General features: G+C 32.2%; 1 protein-coding gene across 4 annotated transcripts; it reads right to left on the reverse strand.

The window, feature by feature from the left end:
• Positions 1-2001: 2001 nt before the first annotated feature.
• Positions 2002-20291, reverse strand: LOC114733601 (cyclin-C1-2). Of its 4 annotated transcripts, XM_028921076.1 has the most exons (9): positions 11697-11937; positions 11468-11574; positions 10817-10856; positions 9302-9346; positions 6330-6448; positions 6068-6182; positions 5039-5089; positions 3176-3323; positions 2002-2437 (listed from the first exon to the last, which is right to left on the reverse strand). In XM_028921076.1, the coding sequence occupies exons 1-9, from the start codon at positions 11726-11728 to the stop codon at positions 2333-2335; spliced, it is 762 nt and encodes a 253-aa protein (XP_028776909.1). In that variant the 5' UTR covers positions 11729-11937; the 3' UTR covers positions 2002-2332. The 4 variants fall into 4 exon arrangements, with proteins under 4 accessions (XP_028776909.1, XP_028776911.1, XP_028776912.1 ...); XM_028921078.1 differs by lacking the exons at positions 11468-11574; positions 11697-11937 and adding an exon at positions 20287-20291; XM_028921079.1 differs by lacking the exons at positions 11468-11574; positions 11697-11937 and adding an exon at positions 15815-15819.
• Positions 20292-21484: the final 1193 nt, after the last annotated feature.

Below are 21484 nucleotides of genomic sequence, written 5' to 3' on the forward strand. Positions count from 1 at the left end.
GTATATTGGCTAAAACTATCATTATTAGAAGGATTATCTTGGAAAAAAATGCATAAATATAAGAGACAAAATGGATTGGGGTCTTATAATTAGGACCAATAAAAAGTCAAATGGGGTCTTATAATAAGGACCGGAGGAGTAGTATCCAAAATAAATAGGAAAAATAATAGAAAAATGATTCTTAAATTTCAAAATCCCCAAACAGGTTAATTAAGTAAAATTTCAGTTTAGGTATAAGTAACTAAATTAGGTTTAGCAAATTTGTTGAAATGTCTATATTGCCCTTTATTTCTTTATTAAAAAAAAAAACCCAAGCAACCACACTTGGTGGCCGATCACTGATTCTTCAGTGCGGTGGCAACCGCCAGAGTTAAGGTGGGTCGCCATCACCCAAGCTCTGGCAATCAATTGATGATTGGTTGTTGGAGCTCTGACAATTTTTTTTTTGAGAATTTTTACGATTTCAGTATCAAAGTTAACAAATTCTTTAACATTATTAATAAGTTTGGTATAATAGTTAATAATAAGATTTCTAGAAAATTCAAAAAGTGAGATTTTCACAATTTCAATAACGCGATTAACAAATTTAACGTCATTAATAAGTTTCATATAATAGTTAATAACAGGTTTTCTAAAAAATTCAAAAATGACATTTTTATAATTTTATTAACACGGTTAACAAGTCACATAACGATATTATTAACTATCATAGCACCATTAGCAAATTTTTCCTATGAAGGTTATGTTTTTAATATTAGTTTCTTTACATCAAAATTTTTTCATTTATTAGGTAGTCACTATAGTTATGAGAGTTGTTAATATCATTACATAACTTGTTATTGGAGTTGTTAATATCGTTACATGACTTGTTAACTGGGTTACTGAAGTTATAAAAATGCCACTTTTTGAATTTTTCATAAAATCTGTTGTTAACTGTTATATTGAACTTATTAATAGTGTTATAGAACTTGCTAATTGCATTACTGAAGTTATAATGTTACTTTTTGAATTTTTTGAAAAACTTATTGTCAACTAGTATACCAAACTTGTCAATAGCGTTAAATAATTTGTTAATTGTATTACTGAAGTTTTAAAAATTTTCAAAAAAAGTTGTTGCTGGCTAGCTGCCGAAGCTTTGGTGATGGTAACACACCTAATATTCAATAGCCGACACCATCACTGGAGTTCTGACGACTGGCCAGTCAGTGAGAGTGTTTGGTTTTTTTTTTAAAGAAAAAAAATTAAAGGCAATATGATCATTTTAGCAAATTTGTAAAATCCAATTTGGTTACCTATACCTAAATTGAAATTTTACTTATTCAAATTTATCACTTTTAACATAAGATATCTAAAATTTTAATATTGAATCAAGTGTTTTAGAAAACTTTATGTAAATGGTATTGTTATTAAATATTTTTAACGTAGGTTTAACTTAATAATAATGTGCTTAATAACCTGAAATTTTGATAAATATATTATTTTGAAATGTCAAATCAGAACATTTTAGCTACTTTAATTTAAGCATTAAAATTAAAATGATTGTAATAAGCACAAGTAGTTAATAAAAATTAAGTCACTAAAATTCAAAACGAATTGAAGTTTGAATGAAAAATGGATAAATTAAATTATTAATATGATTTTCTAGTATTTGAAAGTTGCATTTTGCCATAACATATGCGCGCACGCATAATTAGCATAAACTACTTCAAACTGGATCTTCACTAGACTAGTTATGACTTAGAGAAGTCTCCTTTTACGAAGTTGAATTATTTAATTTAGTTTCTATGATTATATGATCTCAAAAGCATGACATTATTTAAAAACTGAATCTTTATTCAATCCAGTCATCATTAAAATTGTTTAATTAAATTCAAAATTAATCAAAATTGAACTCTTAAAACTAAGCACACTTTCCAAATATATTTCTTATCAAACCATCAATATATAATCTAAAATTTATTTAAAAAAATTCCACTATAAGTCATAACATAGTGTGCTCAATTTAATATTTTTTTTAAAAAAAGTGTGTTCATTCCTTAAACTTCATGCAATACATAAGATCCCACATCTAATTCTGTAATAAAATTACAACACTCATCGGCATGAATGAAATGAATCACAGATCACTGATATTCTTTCAGAGGCTATCAACAAGTTAAAAACAACTCAGTAATCCGCGCCCTCACATTTAATCATTTTAAGCTGACTAGTGGCCATATTCAAAGAATGTTCTAAAGTAAAGAACATGACCTTGAAGAAAGTTCACTAGCTCAGGGATCAAACTTCCCTCCCCCATGATTCATTTTTATTTATTAACTGCAGAAGAGAGCTTTTAAGACCTGAAGCCTAGCTTGCTAAGAGCAGCATTGATCCGCTCCTCTGTGAACATTCGATTGCTTTCATAGAAATCAAGAATCTCCATCGATATATTTTTCACCTGTCAAGAGAACAATACAAGACCATTGACACACACACACACCACTCTCATCAAAGATCAATTTATCTAAACAGCATGAAACCATTCTAAGGAATACAACAAAATCTAAATTTCAACTCCGATAACTTAATTCAGCAACACAATAAAGGAGCTATTAGATGATGGGACAGTCAATAGGCAGTCCGATGACTAAACTCTTTCATAATCCTAGACCACAAATTAACTGTAAGAAATAGCATTCTTAATATTATTTTTGCCCAAACAAACCCCCCAACCAAATAAGAAAAGAAAGAAAGAAAACCCAGCAACTTCCGAATTTATCAGGACCATATTTCCACATCTTGCTTTTTCTGACAATAATATGAATATATAACGAATTCAGGACAGAAAAACTAAATTGAAAACAGCAAAACTCGTTCCAAAGTTCCACAGATACTTGGGTTATATTTTGTGTAAAGTAGTAAGGATCCGATAACAATAATGAAGGCATGTACTCGAGATTCACGTCATATCTCATTCCAACAACCGTACAAGGATCATAACAGCTCCCTCTACTAGAAAGGGGGGGGGGGTGAATGTTTCGGTTCAGCAAAAGTTGAAGTATCATGCTATCATCTTTCAAGTTTCAAGAAAAAGTTTGCACAAGAGGCGATCAAGAGCTGATAAGAGAATCCAAAGAAGAGAAGGAAAAATTATAAGCAACAAAGTGCATGCATATAAATCTAATGAGATACTCACTACATTCATATCGACACGAAGCTCTTCAAACCAAGCAGTGGTGTCTTTCTCCCTGAGGACACTAGCAATGAATATGCATGCTAAAGCGATCAGATGTGGAGGATGCACAAGAATTAGGTCCATCTTGTAGGTGTCATTTACTAGTCCCCTGTGGGCAAGAACAATATGTTTATGATATGGTATATTAATATAGATGAAGCAGTAGCGATCACACGATTATGCTTTTCTTGGGAGAATAAAAAATATTTGTCAACAGGAAAAAGAACAAAAGAAGACATTAGCTCAAGCAAGCAGCATGGCTGACAATTGTGATAACAGATCAACCCCACTAGCACCAGCAAGATGTATACTGAGATAATAGGATAAGCGTTCTTATTGAATAAGTACGGCAAAAAGCTATTCTTGTATTAAGAAATCCAGCTATTTACAGTACTAAAGAAATTTTATCAGATATGTTTTACTTATCCAACAGTTAAAAAGAAAAGAGAGAAAAACAAGCACACAAAAAATAATATTAGAATGATTTCTGCTGTTTGTTTAGTACTTTTTCCGATCCTAAATATAGAAGCTAGATAACTAATTAACACATTAAGCAAATTAGTTATTTGGAAAAGAAAAAAATTGTGTTGGTTGCCCTAAAAATATCCTCCTCCTAATCATTTACATTGACAACTACCCCTATTGATCGCACGCATTTAATAATTTAAATTTATGCAATCAATATGGGTAATCTGGGAGAGAAATGAAAATTTGGGAGAGGCCTTACATTTAAGACCAAAGCTAACTTCTCAACTAGCTCCAACATTCGGGACACGTTTAGGATTGGAGGGAATATTATACTATTTTGAATATTCCATATAAGCTTAAACTTTTTCTTCCATAATAACCAAGTCATGTTTAAAAAATAACAACAACTAGTCTTTCAATTTCCTTTTCACAAAAACTCAGTCGTACTAAAAAAAATGGAAGATTAATCTAAATTCCCAATTAGTTCCATTTATTTTGCCAAATCAGTGATACCAATCTGCAATAGCTTCTGCTAATGCATTTCACCACATCCACATTTTCCACCAATCTGAGTGGGCACGCACGTGTATTTCTCAATCTATGCAAGATTAGAGAAAAAATATTAAAGAGGAAAGACTACAAGAGGGAGGATAATACAGAGGGCACTTTGCAATAAGATCAATACCGCAAATCAAGGTCCAAAAACTTAACAGCCAGAGAAAAACATAATGCCCCTCTTCCAGTACAAAGACACAGCATCTCCTACTTCAAGGGAAATAACTGCCCCAAAACCAAAATGCCATAATATCAATAAGATAGTAAGATCATAAAATTAAAACATTTTCAATTTAGATTTTCATAGGCTAGAGATTGCTAGGGTTATTTGGGAATGTGAAATCACAAGATCTTAAGGCTTAGATCTAGATCTTGGCAACATCCTTCAAAAAAAAAACCAAAAGATATAAAGAGCCTAAAAGATATAACAAAAGCTGTCCGATCTCTCTGCATATAATGAGTGGAAATTCTGTGAACTCCAAACAGAATTTCACCAATAAAAAACAAAACCTAAGAGAAGATTTTTTCCCCCTCTTTCTGGGTGTACATTCCAAAGAGAAGCTCTAAACACAACCCTCCAGGGAAGGTACCAAAAATAAGCATATGCTTCTTCCAGGAAAATTCTAATGCCAATGACTTTGACGTTTTCTTCTTAGTAAACAATGCAACTGAAGAAAGCATGCAAACAAAGGGGACAGGCAAGAACAAAGGTAAAATCATCAAAACGAAGAAGAAAAAAAAAAGGAAAGAAAAGACTGCTCATAAGCTACTTCAATCATTTCCAAATCAATGAAGTCTCACCATGTTAATTGAGTCATGTTGATATCATTCAACCCCGCATCCTGGAGCAACCTGGAGAAAAATCACAAGAATGATAACCATAAACAAACATGAAATAGAACTGTAAGAGATTATGAAGAATATAGGACCAATTATGCAGTCAATTTCATTTAACTTAGGATCTATGTTAGCTAAATAACTGATTATTAGTACTCATCCAGCTTGCAGATTTTTGAGGGGAAGGCTTGAAAGATGAAGCAAATCCTAAGGTCAAGCAAGAAATGAAATAATTCCAATAGAAAAGGTGAAGAATATGGTCTCACATGTGGCTTAACCATGAATAGGAATATTTGCAACTATTACATATCAGAGCATAATCAGAATGATATACTAATCCCATGAAATAAACATCTAAGGTGAAAGCTCTTGAAGATATGCATATGGCCGTTACAATCCATATGACATTTCAATTCCCCATTTATACAGTGTACTAGTGTTTAATTCAGCTGATCTACTGGCATTGGGCAGCTGGTGGGGGGGAGGGGAGTTCTCTTTCTCCCCAAAAGAAGGGGGGAAAGGAAAGAAAGGGGGAAAAGTTTCCCAGAGATTTTCTGAGCTCTCATCTTCTATTAAGTCCTAGACTAAGGCAGAAATAATTGCTGTAAAATCACTTTGATGAAGAAGCTGATATGAATTAGGCACAAGAAAGCCAGAGCCCCATTGTGCGAACAGAGACTAAAGGGTATGAGAACTCAAACTGGGAAACCATAATAGCAAGTGCATTAACTATATTCTAGGTCAGCATGAATTCTAGAACTAACAAGCTTATTATTGGGTTTCTAGAATTTGAATTTCAACAAAATGACTAAATGTGTCGTTGAACCATCTGATTACTAAATTACAAGAGATTTAATGAAAATAAAATTAAAAAATAAAGGTGTAGAAGCTGTATGTGCAAAATGGTCAAATTTGAACGGCTGTTTGCGTATTTTACCCTAATTTGAAGAGGCGTGTTTGCAAAAGAAACAACTATGGTGATCAATTACTTACTGAGACAATGAACGATACGGGTGGAAAACAACCAGGTAATAGTTAAGCGCCTCTAAAATCTTCATTTCCATTTCAAGTATGTCCTTGATCTCAAATCTGTACTTATCATCAGAATCTACAAAAACAATAATGTCATTTCAGCACAATGAGCATTTTTAACGGCAAACCTGCACTTATCATCAGTATCTGTAAAAAAAAAAAAAAAAATTGAAACTAGCCAGGAGGGAAAAAGAGGGGGCGGCTCTATAAAGTAAGTGCTCACATGATTTTTTAATGTAAAATACAAGCAGTCTAGCCTGCACTGTGCTTTCCTCTGCTTTTGATGCCAGGTACAAGCAGGTTGGAGCCACCAGACGTGGATCATATTCAGCCATACTCTTTCTGAAAGTGCACATGCAGTCAGGACATTATAGTATCGGTGCGCTTGAATGGAAAACATAAAATAGAGCAACCCAAAAAGCCAGACAAGGCACAAAGACATTCAAAACTTTTAAATCAAAATATCAATTTAAAAGCAGAAGATTGAAATGACTCATCAGGAAACATAATTTCAGGAAAAAGGTATGTGATAACAAAGTTAGAAACTATAGAAAGATAATTATGTTTCGCAAAATGACTAGAAACATATAAGGGAGAGTATGAACTGGTGCTCTGGTTTCCAACCGCTGAAACTGCTTAAATGCCTCGACCTGGCCACCTATAAGTTCTCTTCCTCCTCAATACCATCATCCCAAGAATAACTCCCATCCTTAAAACAGCCACCCGATAGCACCAAGGGTCCTTAACCATCTAACCAATTACATTTTGAGTCACCTACACAATATGAGTTGTGTTATTCCAGCTCGTCAATTGATTTTGTTCAGCATTGACCATCAACTTCCCCCCAGATAACGAATTGATGACCATTCAATCCTAGCTGGTCTCAAAGCTCTAGCGTTACTGTCCTGACTAAAATGTATTTTAGTGAAGAGGAAACGAACGCAAAGGAAAAGTGCCAACTGCTGACAGATTTGATAAATTTATAATTACCTAACATTTGGAATGAAATGGACCGAAAGGAAGGAAAGAAACATTGGGCACACAGTGGAAAGAAAACAGTGTGACGGAGAGAAAAACAATCTAAATGACTGACTCCAATACCCTTATTATAAAAATAATTGAACAATCAATTTTAATTATGATCCATACAAAGATATATTAATAATTGCCGTAAAACATTGTTAATAATAATAAAATATGTCAATAATTATTTTTAACACCATTACTACTAAAACATAATAAAGTAGTTTTAATTATGAATAATGAGAGTAAATTAATTTTTATTTGAAAAATTCATTTATATTTTTAATTATAAAAATGTGTAAATTACTAATTATTAAAATTATATACCTAAAATCTAAATCCACCCGAATTTAAAAAATAAAAAAGAGAATGAAAACAAAACCTTTAATCTCCCCAAATGGCAAACGCACATTATGAAAACAATGCTGAAGTGTCTTTGAAAACAAATGATACTGAAGCTACAGTAGCATGATGAGTTTCAATCTCATCAAGGGTTATTTTGGACAGGTACTGTCCCAAACACAATAAACTTGCTTGACTCCTGCATCCCTCACTACCATGTAGGAAACAATCCACACCTCTCACCCAGCCAGAAACTTAGCTGCGCCAGCTTGCCACCTCACCATCAGCTGTGGTCCATCTCTTATTCCTTATAGCATACACCGATAACATAGAACTTCCTGTAATTAGGCTCTAATATTTGTGAACCCGATGCCCTTCCTCCAAATGATAATGTCTCTTTGAATGCATCTTTCCTCAAAAATTACCCTTTCTTTCCCCCTACCCCACTTAGGGTTTGTTTGGTTGGAGGGGAGGATGGAGGAAGGGAGGGAAAATGAGCCCCTCCCCTCATTTGGTTAAAAATTTTGGAGGGGAGGAAAGCCAAAATGTCCCCTCCCTTCCCTTCCCTCCCCCCATTTTAGCTCCCCTCAAATTGGGCGTTTTTGGAAGGAAGCTAAATTTTTGGACTATCATACCCTTATGGTTTTTTTTAATATTCCACTACTACCCAAAAAATATATTATTATAATATTTATTTCAAATAAAAAATATATTATCCTAGGTAAAAAATAAAAAATATAAATTATTATAATTAAAAAATATATTATAACAAAAATTAATTAAAAATAAAAAATTATAATATTATAAAATTAATTGTTTTTTATAAATATATTATTTATTAAATATATTTTAAAGCTGAAAAAAAAAGGATAGCCTAAGGAGAATAAAATTTCATTCTTCTTAGAGCATATAAAATTTGTTAATTTGATTATTTCAAATATATTATTATATTAATTAGAATAAAAAATTATTGTACCAATTTTTTAATGCACATATTAACATGATAAGATTGAATTTTCATTAAATTATATAATTTAAATTAAGATGTAAATTAATTTATATAATATATCAATAAAAAATATAAACTAATATGTAAGGGTAAAATGATAAATTAATTATTACTATCATTCCCCTTCTCTTCTTGAACCAAACAAGGGATCATTAAATATTTTTCCCTCCCTTCCTTTTTAATCAAACCAAACAAGGTGAGGATAAAACCTCCCTCCCCCTTCCTACCCCACCCTCCCCTTCCTCCCCTCAAACCAAACAGGCCCTTAAATGGGAAAAAATAAATGAACAGAATGAACCATGGGATTATATATTATAGGTTGAGATCACCCTCATCGTTTGCAGGATTGATTTGTCTCTAACTATTGAATATTTATTTGATATTTTAGTTTCATAGTTTTCCGTGAGCCCTAGTATTTTGGGATTTGATTATGTTAGTCTTCTATTTACTTTTCTATTCTATCCTAGATTAGCATTCTATTTTTCCTTCAATCTCTCCTACAGTCTATCATAAATCTCTGTACCATAAAATGGACATTACGGGGGAAGAAGCATTCTCCTATCTCCTCAATTATCACAAATAAATGAAATGGTAGCACAAATATGGGCAATGACATCAATGAAATGAAATAAAAATAATGCTGCTAATTTAGCTATAATCATCAGAAGAACAGATGGTGGGGGTGTGCATGTCAAATTCCGAGATCAATAAATGCTGCATAAAAATGAGGCTGACCACAGCAAAACAAAAACCAATAGACAAACAACATAAGATACAATGCTCTAATCCCACAAGGACCTCTGCCAGTGAAGTCTGAATACCTGGTGTAAACACGCCTCATATATGTAACTGCAGTAGCAACAACCCTGAAAGGTTGACCAACAACATATTAATGATTGCAGTGATATTTTGCACAGAAAAGACAAATAATATTACTGGAGATTTTCAGGAAAAAAATACTCTCAATTATATCAAAATCCAGAATATAATGGAAAAAATATTTCAAATCATTATAACTGATAAAGCGTTACCACTTAAGTTTGACATGAACGCAAATTCAAGCAATGGATTTAGAAAATAGAAATTCTGCTGAGATGATCAATCATAATAGCTCGGAATTTCTACCTTTCTCAACCAGTATTTTATGAGGGTATCATAGTTGCTTTTTAAAATCTGATGACCCTCACAATATCATTTATTTCACTTAAATTTACCTAAGGTAGTGAAATATATTAAGTACCTAGTCTACTCCAACTCCAATGCTAAATACACCTTTAATTCCCTTTACCACAAATGAAATAACTTAAAAGCAAAAAAGACAGTTAATTTCTTACAAACTAATAGAACTGAAATAAATATACTGATTTATCACAATTATAACCATTGTCAAACCACCCAATATAAAAATTACAACATGAGGCAAAAAGAAAGAAGGAACAGAAGTTTACTTATTCATCATGCCAAGGCCTTTTCTTCAAAATAGAATCTCCCATTGAAATGGAATGAAACTAAAACCATTCCTCCACATTATAAATATTTACACAGAAGTCTATACTATGTTGCTATTGTTGATATAAAACTGAAATTACAATATCTTGAAAGAGACAGGAATTTATTTTAAAAAAAAAAAAAAAAGAGCCATAGCTTATAACAGAACAGTGTAGACAACTTTTATACGATGGTCTTACTGAAACAAGCAGAGAGTGTAACTTTGCTGCAAGTTTAATTGATGAAAGATCGCATTAATCCATACAAGGGACAAAGGGAACTGCTGATTACTTGTGAAATCTTGTCTTTTATTACTATTGACAGTAGGCAGTCAAACGCTATCCACATTATATGTTTCCATGTTGACCATCGCCATGTTCTTTCTTTTTCTTTTTTTTAATTAAAAGAACTCATGAGATTAACAGGGATTAGATCAAAACAACCAGTTACCTTCTATCCCTAAAATTTTCAATGATAAAAGTCTCGAACCAGTACCCAACAGCAACAAGCTTGATTCACATAAAGGTTATCATATGCATGGCATTCAAGTATTGGAATTCCTGACAACATCGATAAAGCAATGAAGACATTGGCAAAGCTCTAATAAATCAGCGTTCAAATGGTCTGCCATGAAGTGACAAGTTGCGCAAATTCAAGCATGCAAGGTCACAAGAACAAGAATTAAAAAAAAAAAAAAAAATCCAGCACCGGAAGATCTTTTAAATAAATTGAAATAAATTCAAGCATGCAAGGTAACAGTTTGCCTAATATTCTTAATGAAATTATTAGGCAAACTGTGACAACTTAAGCGGGAAGAAAAGGTACAGATTAGGTAATTCAGTTTGCACCTCTGCCTAACTTTGACACTTTGAGCCAATTTTGAGATATCTGCGCAGAGCAAAAAACGATGCAGAAATTCATTAGAAGTAGACGATGAAAGATCAAGCATGCATATTGCAAAAACATATTCGATACACAACAGCACTAGCAAATAAAGCAGTGTCTTGAAATTCATATCCTCATAGTATATTTTGGCTAATAGAGGAGTTCAAAGTTTTCAAACAAATACCTAGTAACTTAAATTTCTATTTTTTTAGGGTTAAGGCTTTGAATTTTGGGAATACCGAAGATACCAGACATTAGTTTTGCCATATCAGACTCCATAAATTTCTTTCAAACTCCCCAAGACTAGAATATGAAAAGAAAATCCATAACAGTTACGTGTAGGGCATAGTGATCAATACAAAAGTTTCCATCAGAAGTAGAAATCAAGCCATTACACACAAACCCCAGGCTGTCAACGGCCCAAAAAAAAAAAACAGCAAACTTAGCTAACTGTGAAGTGAGCATCAGTCACCATATAGAAAATAAGATAACGCTAATCAAAAATACAAACTCAAAGAAAAGCCGAAATGCTGACGGAACAACAGAGAATCAAATTGCGCACGGAACTCTGGGATTAGAAGAAGACAAATCAAAGACAGGAAAGGGGGGCTTACAATTAGCCATGTGCATCTTTATGAGCTTAAAATCCTCAAGTGTGATACCCTTTTCTTTGTCAAGTGGGTTTACCATATCCACATCTTCTTGGTCTACAAGCTGCTTGCTGCAGGCGCAGAGCCACAAGAACTCCATTAATACATGGATTAGGAGAAAAGGAAGGGCGATCGAACAGCGCCAAGATAGAAGAAATAATAGAAATAGAAAAATAATGGGGATGAAACATACTAATGAGATGATGTCCAGAAATTGGTGGCCATTTCTTCCGCAGAAATTATAGAAACAGCAAGAACAGCGAAATCTGAGACCGATCCAGCCACACTCAAAAGGAAAACAAAAAACAGAGAGAAAGGGCGCAGTGTAATAAAACCGTCGTCTACTCAACCGAGAGAAGGTACAGCTACCAGAAGACAGAATCAATCGAGCAAACCCGCCTCAGGCGGTTATTTTTTCCGAAAGCTCAAGACAGAACGAATCAGAAAAAGAGGCCAAATTGCGGACGAGACAAGAGTGCGGAGGTGTTTGGTTTCCCCCGAAGTTACTCTCGCGTGTTTACTTCTTGTAGTTTGATTTTAAATTTCATCTTAAATACGTGAATTCAATTTATTTTATCTTTTATGTATATTATTTTTTTAAGATAATCTTATGATAATTATACATGTTAAAAATTTTAAAAAAGATAATATATATTTATTATAAATAACAAATTTAACTAATTTTTTTAATATACTTAAATTAATCAACTAGTTCTCGCATTAAAAACAAAAAATAATACTTTTAATTGTAAAATTACTTTTAAATTTATGATTTGGTTTCACCAAAACCCCCCATTATATTAGTTATGCGAGGTTCTCTTTTCAATGTGAGATTGATTTTGTAAACACTACATTAAAAAATTTGATTGGTAAGAAAAACAGATAATTCTTTATAATTTTTTTTAACCAAAAACAAAATGACATTCATTATAAAAGTATTTATAAGTTAAAAACACTTAACAATCCTACTTTAACATAATTAAATTTGAGAAGACAAGATTTAGAAATAACATCAATATTAAAAAAAATCAATATTCTATAAATTTATACATGCAAAATATTCATGTCTTTTTTACCAGTAAAATTGTCCATGAGAAATTTTCCTCAATTTTTCAAAAAGTATAAAAAATACTCCTCCAGTCATTAATGTAAAACATAACATGAGAGTTGATATTAATCATGTATGTAAGACCAATTTTACATGTTTATTAATTTTTTTCCAACAAAATTTGAGAGTTGATATTGACATTCCTTCAACAATAATCAAGTAGAAGAGTAAGGGAAGAAATTAAGGAAGACAATTTGGGTGTTTTATGAAAAACATATCATATTAACTAATTTAACTAACATTCTTAATTTACTTAAATTAGTTAATTAGGTATTATATTAAAAACAGGAGGAATATATGCAATATATTATGGAAATGCCATACCTCCTTTATTTATTAATTTTTTTTTACCTATGTTTATTCTTATATATTTTATATCTATTGTAGATACCATGAAAAACACTTTTTATGGAAAGGAATGTTGAATTTATTCACGTTTTTTTAGGAAAAATAACATTGAGGCCCCATACAAGGAAATATACAGTAAAAAAGTCCCTTCAAGTCTAATAATTCCTTTGAAGTCCCAAAGGGACTTGGCTGTAATATTAAGAAACTTAAAAAGGCTTTATTACCCTAGCGTGACAGAAAAAAAAAGGCACTGAGTTTCCCGTGCAGTGTGAGGCTGCTATGGTTGAGGGAGAGGACGTGGAGAAAAAAGGAAGCAGCCATTGATGATAAAACATTTTCCCCATTAGCATTAGTAAACTCCAAAAAGCTTCTATTTGAATTTTCACAAATTTTTAGGTCTAGAACTTTCTTTCCTTTCCTCTCCTACAACATGTTTCTAGACAAATTGATTATGTTTGGGAATGAGAATTCAGAAAATCGTTTTTGCCTTTGGGTACTACAAAGCTTTTGTTTTTGGTCTAACATAAACAAGTTAATCAATGGAAAAGCTGTGGTTTTGGTTAGCATGTGTTGGTGATTTAAGTTGGGGTTATAGGATGATGATGAGTGTTCTGTTTTTGGGTATATTGTAGGTGGTTTTGCTCTATTTTGGCACAGTTTAGTGGCAAAGGAAGAAAAAGATGAAGGTTAGTATGGGTAGAAACCCTTAGCATGAAATAGAATATTGTGTTGTCAATCAAACCGTAATAGTTGTTAATGTATGCCACGACAGTTGTCAATGTTAATGCTTCACTTGTCAATGACAGCTGCATGATTCTTGATGCAAGTTTATATTATTGATAGCGAGTACATCTAGAAAGCATCTATTTTGCTTTGTTCATATAATAGGAAGTTTATAAATGATGGAAGAGATTATATGAGATATGTGGGAGGTAGTGTAAGAACAACAAGTATAAATAAGAGCACAAATTATGAAGAATTGAAGGAAATTATATCATCTATTGTTGAAAAAGAAAGTAACTCATTTCTTTTGAAATTCTAAGTTATGTTTGATAAAAAAAATATTTGTAGAGTTGGTAGATGATGATGGGGTAGAACATTTGATAAAGTTTAATGAAGGAAGTGATCATATGTATTTAGAAGAGAATGGAAACAAAGACCATATAAAAGCAACAAGGAATAATGTAATAGAGGAGCAAGATGCGCAAGTTTAGTTTGAATAAATATGTTATTGTCATTACTTGGTATGTTAGTTGTTACTGCCTTGCTACCAACTTGTCAATGCATGCATCTTGACTTGTCATTTCCTGCAGGATTGATCAATTATTTGGAGGTGTAAATGGATTGTCTATGTCTCTACCTATTTTGTTTGATAAGATTAGAGAGCTACCATCAATTCTTTGTGCAGTGGAAATGATCCCAACGCCTACACTTCAAATGAATTTCACAAAATTGAAGGATTTGATTATTGGAGAAGAACAAATATTTCCAAATGCTATTGCCTTCCAAAAAACATTATACAAGTACAGCATTTATACAAATTTATCAAGGATAATCAACAAAAGATCATTATAAAGTGCAAGTTGATGCTTGTCCATGATATGTGGGTACATATTCAATGAGAGCACATCAAGATACTAAGTTTTTAACTATTAGAACATATAAAAGTAAACGCATTCATCATGCATAGGACAACTTAATTATTTCTCACTCGGAAAGGTGAAATTTAGCTTTTTCAATTGTGATTGATAACTTGAGGTGCAATATTGACAAGAGTCCTAATAAAATTAGAAAGGACTTGTATAAAGAATATATAGTGCAATTGAACTATACTCAAGTATATAGGGCTATGAAGAGAGCACTAACAGAATTACATGGTCAAGTAGAAGATTCTTATAAAGTAATCCATTAGATGCACGAGAGACTAATGGAAACTGATCCTGATACAGTTGTAAGATGGGAAGACTCAAATAGCAACTAATTTGAGAGACTATTCATTGCATATAGATGCTTAATTAAAGGCTTTGTACAAGGTTGCAGACTAATTATTTATTTAGATGGATGTCATTTGAGTTGTTCTTACAAGGGAACTTTATTATTAGCTTGTGCATTTGATACAGACAATGAGTTGTTTCCTTTAGCATATGGTATTATTAGTGGAGTAAAAAAATGACGAATGGGCTTGGTTTCTACAGAATATGAAAGAGCTAACTAGATCAGTACAAATAACAATTGTCTTAAATCAAAATAATGTTATCATCGGTGTTGTCAAAGCAATATTTGGTGGTAAAAAATATGCTTTTTGCTATCGACACGTGAAAGAAAATTATAATGCGTTGTATGTGAAAATCAATAGAGGTGTGAGACGAACCTCAAAGAATAATAAGGAGAATGCACTTAATTTACTTGATGGAAACGCATATGTAAGGCATGACAATGAGTTTAGTGTTGCAATGGGAAATTTAAGATTATTTTGTTCACAATTAGTACAATGGGTTGAATTTCATGGGGATGTGGATAGATGGACATAAAGCAAGTTTCTTTTTAAGAGATGATATAACATCACCAATAATTTTGTTGAGTCTTTTAATGCTTGGATGTTGAAAGAAAGGAAGTATACCTTGCCGGTTTTGATACAAGAGCATCAAAAGAAATTGGCCAAGAAAATGGTTGCTAACAAAATGGGGATGAGAAGATGAAAAAATGGTATAGGACCCAATATTAAATCAAAGTTGTTGGAACGAATAGCAAGAGGTGCATATATGGAGGTTACACATTATGGTAATGACCATATTTTGATACAGACAATGCGTGAGGGACGCATCATATATGTGATTGTTAATCTTATTTCTCACAGATGCACATGTTTGACATGACAAACGAGTGAAATACCTTGTGTACATGCATGTGCGACAATCAAATTAATTCACCGTAACATGTATGATTATGTAGATGATCATTATAAATTGTCCATATAGGAGAAAATATATGCAAATAGCATGAAGCCAACTGCAACGCATGATTGCCCACAACTTGATACACCCACTATGACTCATATGCTGACCCAAATATTCTTGCATCTACACATAACTAGAAGGCCTCTAGGAAGGCCAAGGACTAATAAGATAGAATCTCAGTTCCAAAATAAGAAGGTTTATCATTGTGGAAGATGCAAAGAACCTGGACATATTACCAAGACATGCAAGAACCCAAATCCTAGTTGAGAACATATTGAAGTTAGTATTTTTTTGCATATGGATGTGAAGGGAATATTTTGTAAATGGGTGTGAAGGGCATTTTTTGTAAATGAATACACACCACTAGTTAGTTTGGTAATTACATCCAACCCATATGTTTTTTTATGGGTTGTGAAGTAGGTGTAGTTTTATGTATATGAAGGTGTAAATGAAAGTTGGCTATGAACTGGCATATTAGATTCTGATGTCATTTCAGTTGTAATTAGTTGCATCCTGTATTGTCAATAAACTTGTTATGACTTGTTAGTCATTGTAGTATGACTTGTCAATTAATTTGTTGATGTAAGTTATCAATAATGTGAATTCAAGTTACATAACCTGTCTTAGCATCATATGATATTTTCAATCACTTTGACATGTTACACTTTGGTTATATTTTCATATATAATCATTATTAAAAGTCTATTATCACTGATATACAATTATAAAATGAAGTGTCAATAACTACACTATTGCTTGTTAATGGTTACAATGTCACTTGTCATCAGTTGCACTGTCACTTGTCAATGTATCTACAGATATAAGTTTTAAAAAAATGTGATTTAAAGTTATTTGGTATCATTTACTATCGCTTATTAGTGGTGGCACTGTCCCTTATCAATGGTAGCATTGTGACTTGTCAATGGTGGCATTGTCCCTTGCCAATAGTAGCACTGTGATTTGTTAATAGTGACATTGTCCCTTGTCAATAGTAGTATTGTGACTTATTAATAGTAACACTGTTCCTTGTCAATGGTAACATTATGACTTGTCAATAGTGGTACTATCCCTTGTCAATGGTAGCACTATGACTTATCAATAGTGGCATTGTCTCTTGTCAATGGTAGCACTGTGACTTATCAATAGTGGCACTGTTCCTTGTTAATGGTAATATTGTGACTTATCAATGGTGGCACTATCCTTTGTCAATAATAGTATTGTGACTTGTCAATGGTGGCACTATCCCTTGTTAATTTATATGCTCATATGAAACTTTAAGTTTTGAAAAAATATCATTCAATTAACATAAATTTTGGTAACACTTTCTTCTTAATATTTCTATTTTAATTTAAATATTACTTAATTGAACATTATAAATAAACGACACCTTTAGTTGTGAAAATTTCCAATATCTGTTGTTAATATCCACATTGACTTGTTATCAAATTATTAAATCACTTGTCATTAACTACACCACCACTTGTTAATTGGTGATATTTTTTATTTTAAGAGATACTATTTGTGATGATATGGTATCATTTGTGAATTCTCATGATACAATGTGTTGCATATATTTGGACTATTACTTATTATTTTGGATAGCTCAAGTTGTCAATTTCTATATCGGGTGTTATTGATTTATACACTCCCACTTGTAAATATCTCTACACAGAGTAATATTAGTAACATAATCTCTATAATACTAATATTACATAAATTTGTCGATATCAATAAAAATAAAAATATAATAAAACCTTAAGAATTTGGTATTATAACATGTGATGACGAAGGTAATAAAATTATAAATATAATTTGATCAGTTTGTTACAAAATAATCTATCCACCATCAAGCTATTACTACTCTTTGCTAACACCTTTAATTATCAATCATCTTACAACACATATCGTGGTCTAACAGAACAAAAAATTAATTGACTAGTTTATCTCTTCTTCTTACTCTTGTTGCAGCCCAATAGCATCAACATCACTTCATACCCATATTTATTATTTTGATATGTAACCAACCACCATAAACAACCAAACTTTAACTCTTCTAGTTCACTGTTGGAGTATCATAGCATTATATATCATGCGACATCACGAACAGTGTCATCCCACTCTTATAGCTAAGAGAAGACATGAACTCTACATGAATCACTACCAAGAAAATTCAATATGTAAGCACTACGTAATTTTTATTGTGAATAATAACAAACAACATAACACAATTGAACAACTACACTCATGTATCATTCTGCGCATAAACTTTAGCCTATTTCATTTAATTGTCAATTTTATCCTCATTGGCAAACAATTCTAGCTCAACAACACGCAGCATCGTATGGAAACAGTTCCTCTAAAAAAAAAGCACATAATCATAAGACACTAATAACAACATGCAATGACAACTAACTCAGCATCTAGTGATAATGAACATAGCATATAGTGACAATTAACACAGGATCTAGTGACGACTAACACAGTATCCAGTGACAACTAACACAACATCCGGCGATAACTATGCAAACATCCGGTGACAACTAACACAGCATCCAGTAACAACTAACACAACATCTAGTAACAACTATGTAGGCTGCTAGTGACAACTATAAGAGTAGACAATAACAAGTATAATAGTAGTAAATAACTACACATAGTGTTTGTTGTAAAAAATTATTTGGGATTGAAGTACCCTTTATTTCTCTCTTTTTTCTTCTTTGCATCATGTTGTTGTTCACCCTCCTTTTTTGCGTGTTCTTCCTCTGTTTGTAACCTCATGAATGTGATGCTATCAACCAAGGAGTCAAGGACATAAAAGGTGATGGTCTTTGCCTCCAAAACATAACAAAACTAGTGATCTTCAAATAGTGTAGGACTGAAAATGAAATCACAATCCCCAATATTGTATCCAACATATTTAGACAATATTTCTCTTTCATGCTCTTCCCATTTCCACCTCAAAGGATTCGTGACTATTTTTTGCATGAAATCTGCAGAAAATATTTGGCGGTTGACTCACCCATCTTTTTCAATTTGATTTCCAACGAATGTCTTTGCCACCATAGTCATAAATTGAAATTGCAAAACAAAGAAATTACAACTCTTTACCATCAAATAACTCATTCTTATGTTAACTATATATATGTGACTTACCCTATCATTTATTTATTTTCTACAGTGGAGACATTGCAGCTCACCATGAGTAAGGTAGTATCCATAAATTGATACAAAGTATCTAACGCAAATGAAACAATTATCAACTCAGTAAATTCTGCAACATAATACAAATTTGGTCACCAAAACATAGTACTTATTGCTTTTGCCCTCTTCATCACACATTGCTATACACATGTTAAATAAAGCTTGCATGTCATCAATTGTTTTCTTTTTTCTAGCCTTACTTTTGATTTCCAAAAATAGAGACCTAAGAGCCTTACCCTTATCACCCTTGTCAATTTCTTTACATGTTTTTTCCCTTCCCCTTGGTTGTCCTCATGCACTTCTTTATCTCTTCATCCTCTTCTTCTCTTTTATTTTCTTTCATCTTCTTTGTTCTCATGAACAACTTCATTTTGTGCGTCATCTAATTCTTATCCACCTATCTCCTTTTCTGATTGAATTTCTTGTTCTTCTTCTTCATTTATATCATCTTCCGATTCAGTTCCTTCTTTTTCAATTTCCTTATCCTATGATTCAGTTCCTTTCACAACTTGTTTCTCTTCTGATTTAGATTCTTCTTCCTCATCTATCTCCTTTTCTTTTACATTTTTATTGTCCTTCATTAGTCTTAATTGAAGGGCCATTATTTCCTCTCCCAGCATTAACACTAATCAAGCATATGTTTTCTTTATTTCCCCTAAAAATAATTTTAGAACTTCAATCTATAAGCAATAGCAAAAAAGGAAAAGTTTATATTAAGCCTACAAGTCCACATACTAGATGAGTTAAATTTTCTGGATTAAAATCGGTGGCTTTATTAGGCAGATGCAATATTCCTTGATTGCTCTCCTTTTTCCATGCTAACTCTTTGCTGTACTTTCTTTTCATCCCAATATGCAAGAGCATACTTAACATGTGAAGCTTTTGCTTACCGCAGTGAAAATTTTTGTAGCCAATATATCCACATGACATAAATGACAAGTTAACAGCAGCCATTGACAACATTCTTCTTCTTTTCAGTCAACTTGCCTTTTACCAATTGTTTCTTGTACACTCCAATGCCCTTGTATAGCTCATTTAACACATAAGATGACCAATCATACTTACCCAATCTATCCTTTGTTGACAGAATTATCTTCAACAAATAATCAATTGCACAAATACTTGCATTAGGACACAATATCGTTCCCAATGCATACATAACAAATAACATCTCAAAATTTTTATCTTGTTTCTTTTTAGTCAATAATGATGCTATCTTCTTGTATGGTATATTGTCATACATAATCCTCCATTACTTGAACATTTCATCTTAATTATTCACAGCTACTTTAATCTCTTTCCTGGTAGCCCTATAAATTCATGCACATCTTTTACCCTCATTTGCCTTGTCTTCCGTCTTATAGAAATGCTTTTCATTGGATGGTCAAATGCACACATAAACTCTCCACACAATTCTCTTTGAATTGTTAGGCAACATACTTTAACCAATTTGTCAAAATCTATCTTTTTTAACATGTCCATGAGTTCCTTCCTTTCTTTTATATGCTTGCAAACTTGTATGAATTGTTTAGGTGCACACCTTATGTAAAAAGGAACTGTATACTTTTTGGACCTTGTAGGAGCTCTTAGTTCCTTAGCCCTTCTATAATATGCCTCTTTTTGCTTCCCAGGTAACTTATCCTAACCCTTTCTGACATGTGGATTCTCTGATTCAATTGATTTGTACTTTCTTGAGTTTTTCTTATAGAAATCCTTCATGAACAAGGCAAAACCAGAAAAAATTAGAGTTCCTTTGTCCACTTTTATTGCTTACATCCTTCCCCATCTTCTTAACCTATATAAAAAAAGGGCAAACTATGACTAATTTTGCATGATATAGAAGGCAAGTCAAAACGTAGAGCCTTGTCTAAGGTTTTCTTTAATTCCTATCATAAAAGAATAGAACTTGGCAAACCAAAAAGTTGTATATAAAATTTCAGTGACAAAATTAGACAAATCAATAAACAATTAATATTTAACATTACTTATTTATTGTAACACATGGAAAAAGGCATTAAAAGCCATTTATAGATTCTAGGCCACAGAATAAATCATATTCATTGGGACTTCTTAGCAATGCATACTCATCTACCATCTACTGTCAAAGTTTTAGATTTATTAGAGTTTATTTGGTTTAGAAAAACACCTATACATCATATCTGATACAGAATTAGTTCATAACAGCTTTTTCAAAACATATTCAAATAGATATCCAAAAATTATCATCCTTGACTAAATGAAACTCCTGTACACCCTTTAGCTGCTGCTAAATTTTAGATCCAAACTCATACCTTAAGGCTTTCAAGTGCATACATACTTTTTACTACCCATTTCGTTCTGTTTTAAAGGGTCAAATGATTACAGTTG

This window comes from Neltuma alba, unplaced genomic scaffold (assembly GCF_004799145.2).
Source record: "Neltuma alba isolate B1F8T4 unplaced genomic scaffold, ASM479914v2 tig00013019_pilon, whole genome shotgun sequence".
NCBI classification, from domain to species: Eukaryota; Viridiplantae; Streptophyta; class Magnoliopsida; order Fabales; family Fabaceae; genus Neltuma; species Neltuma alba.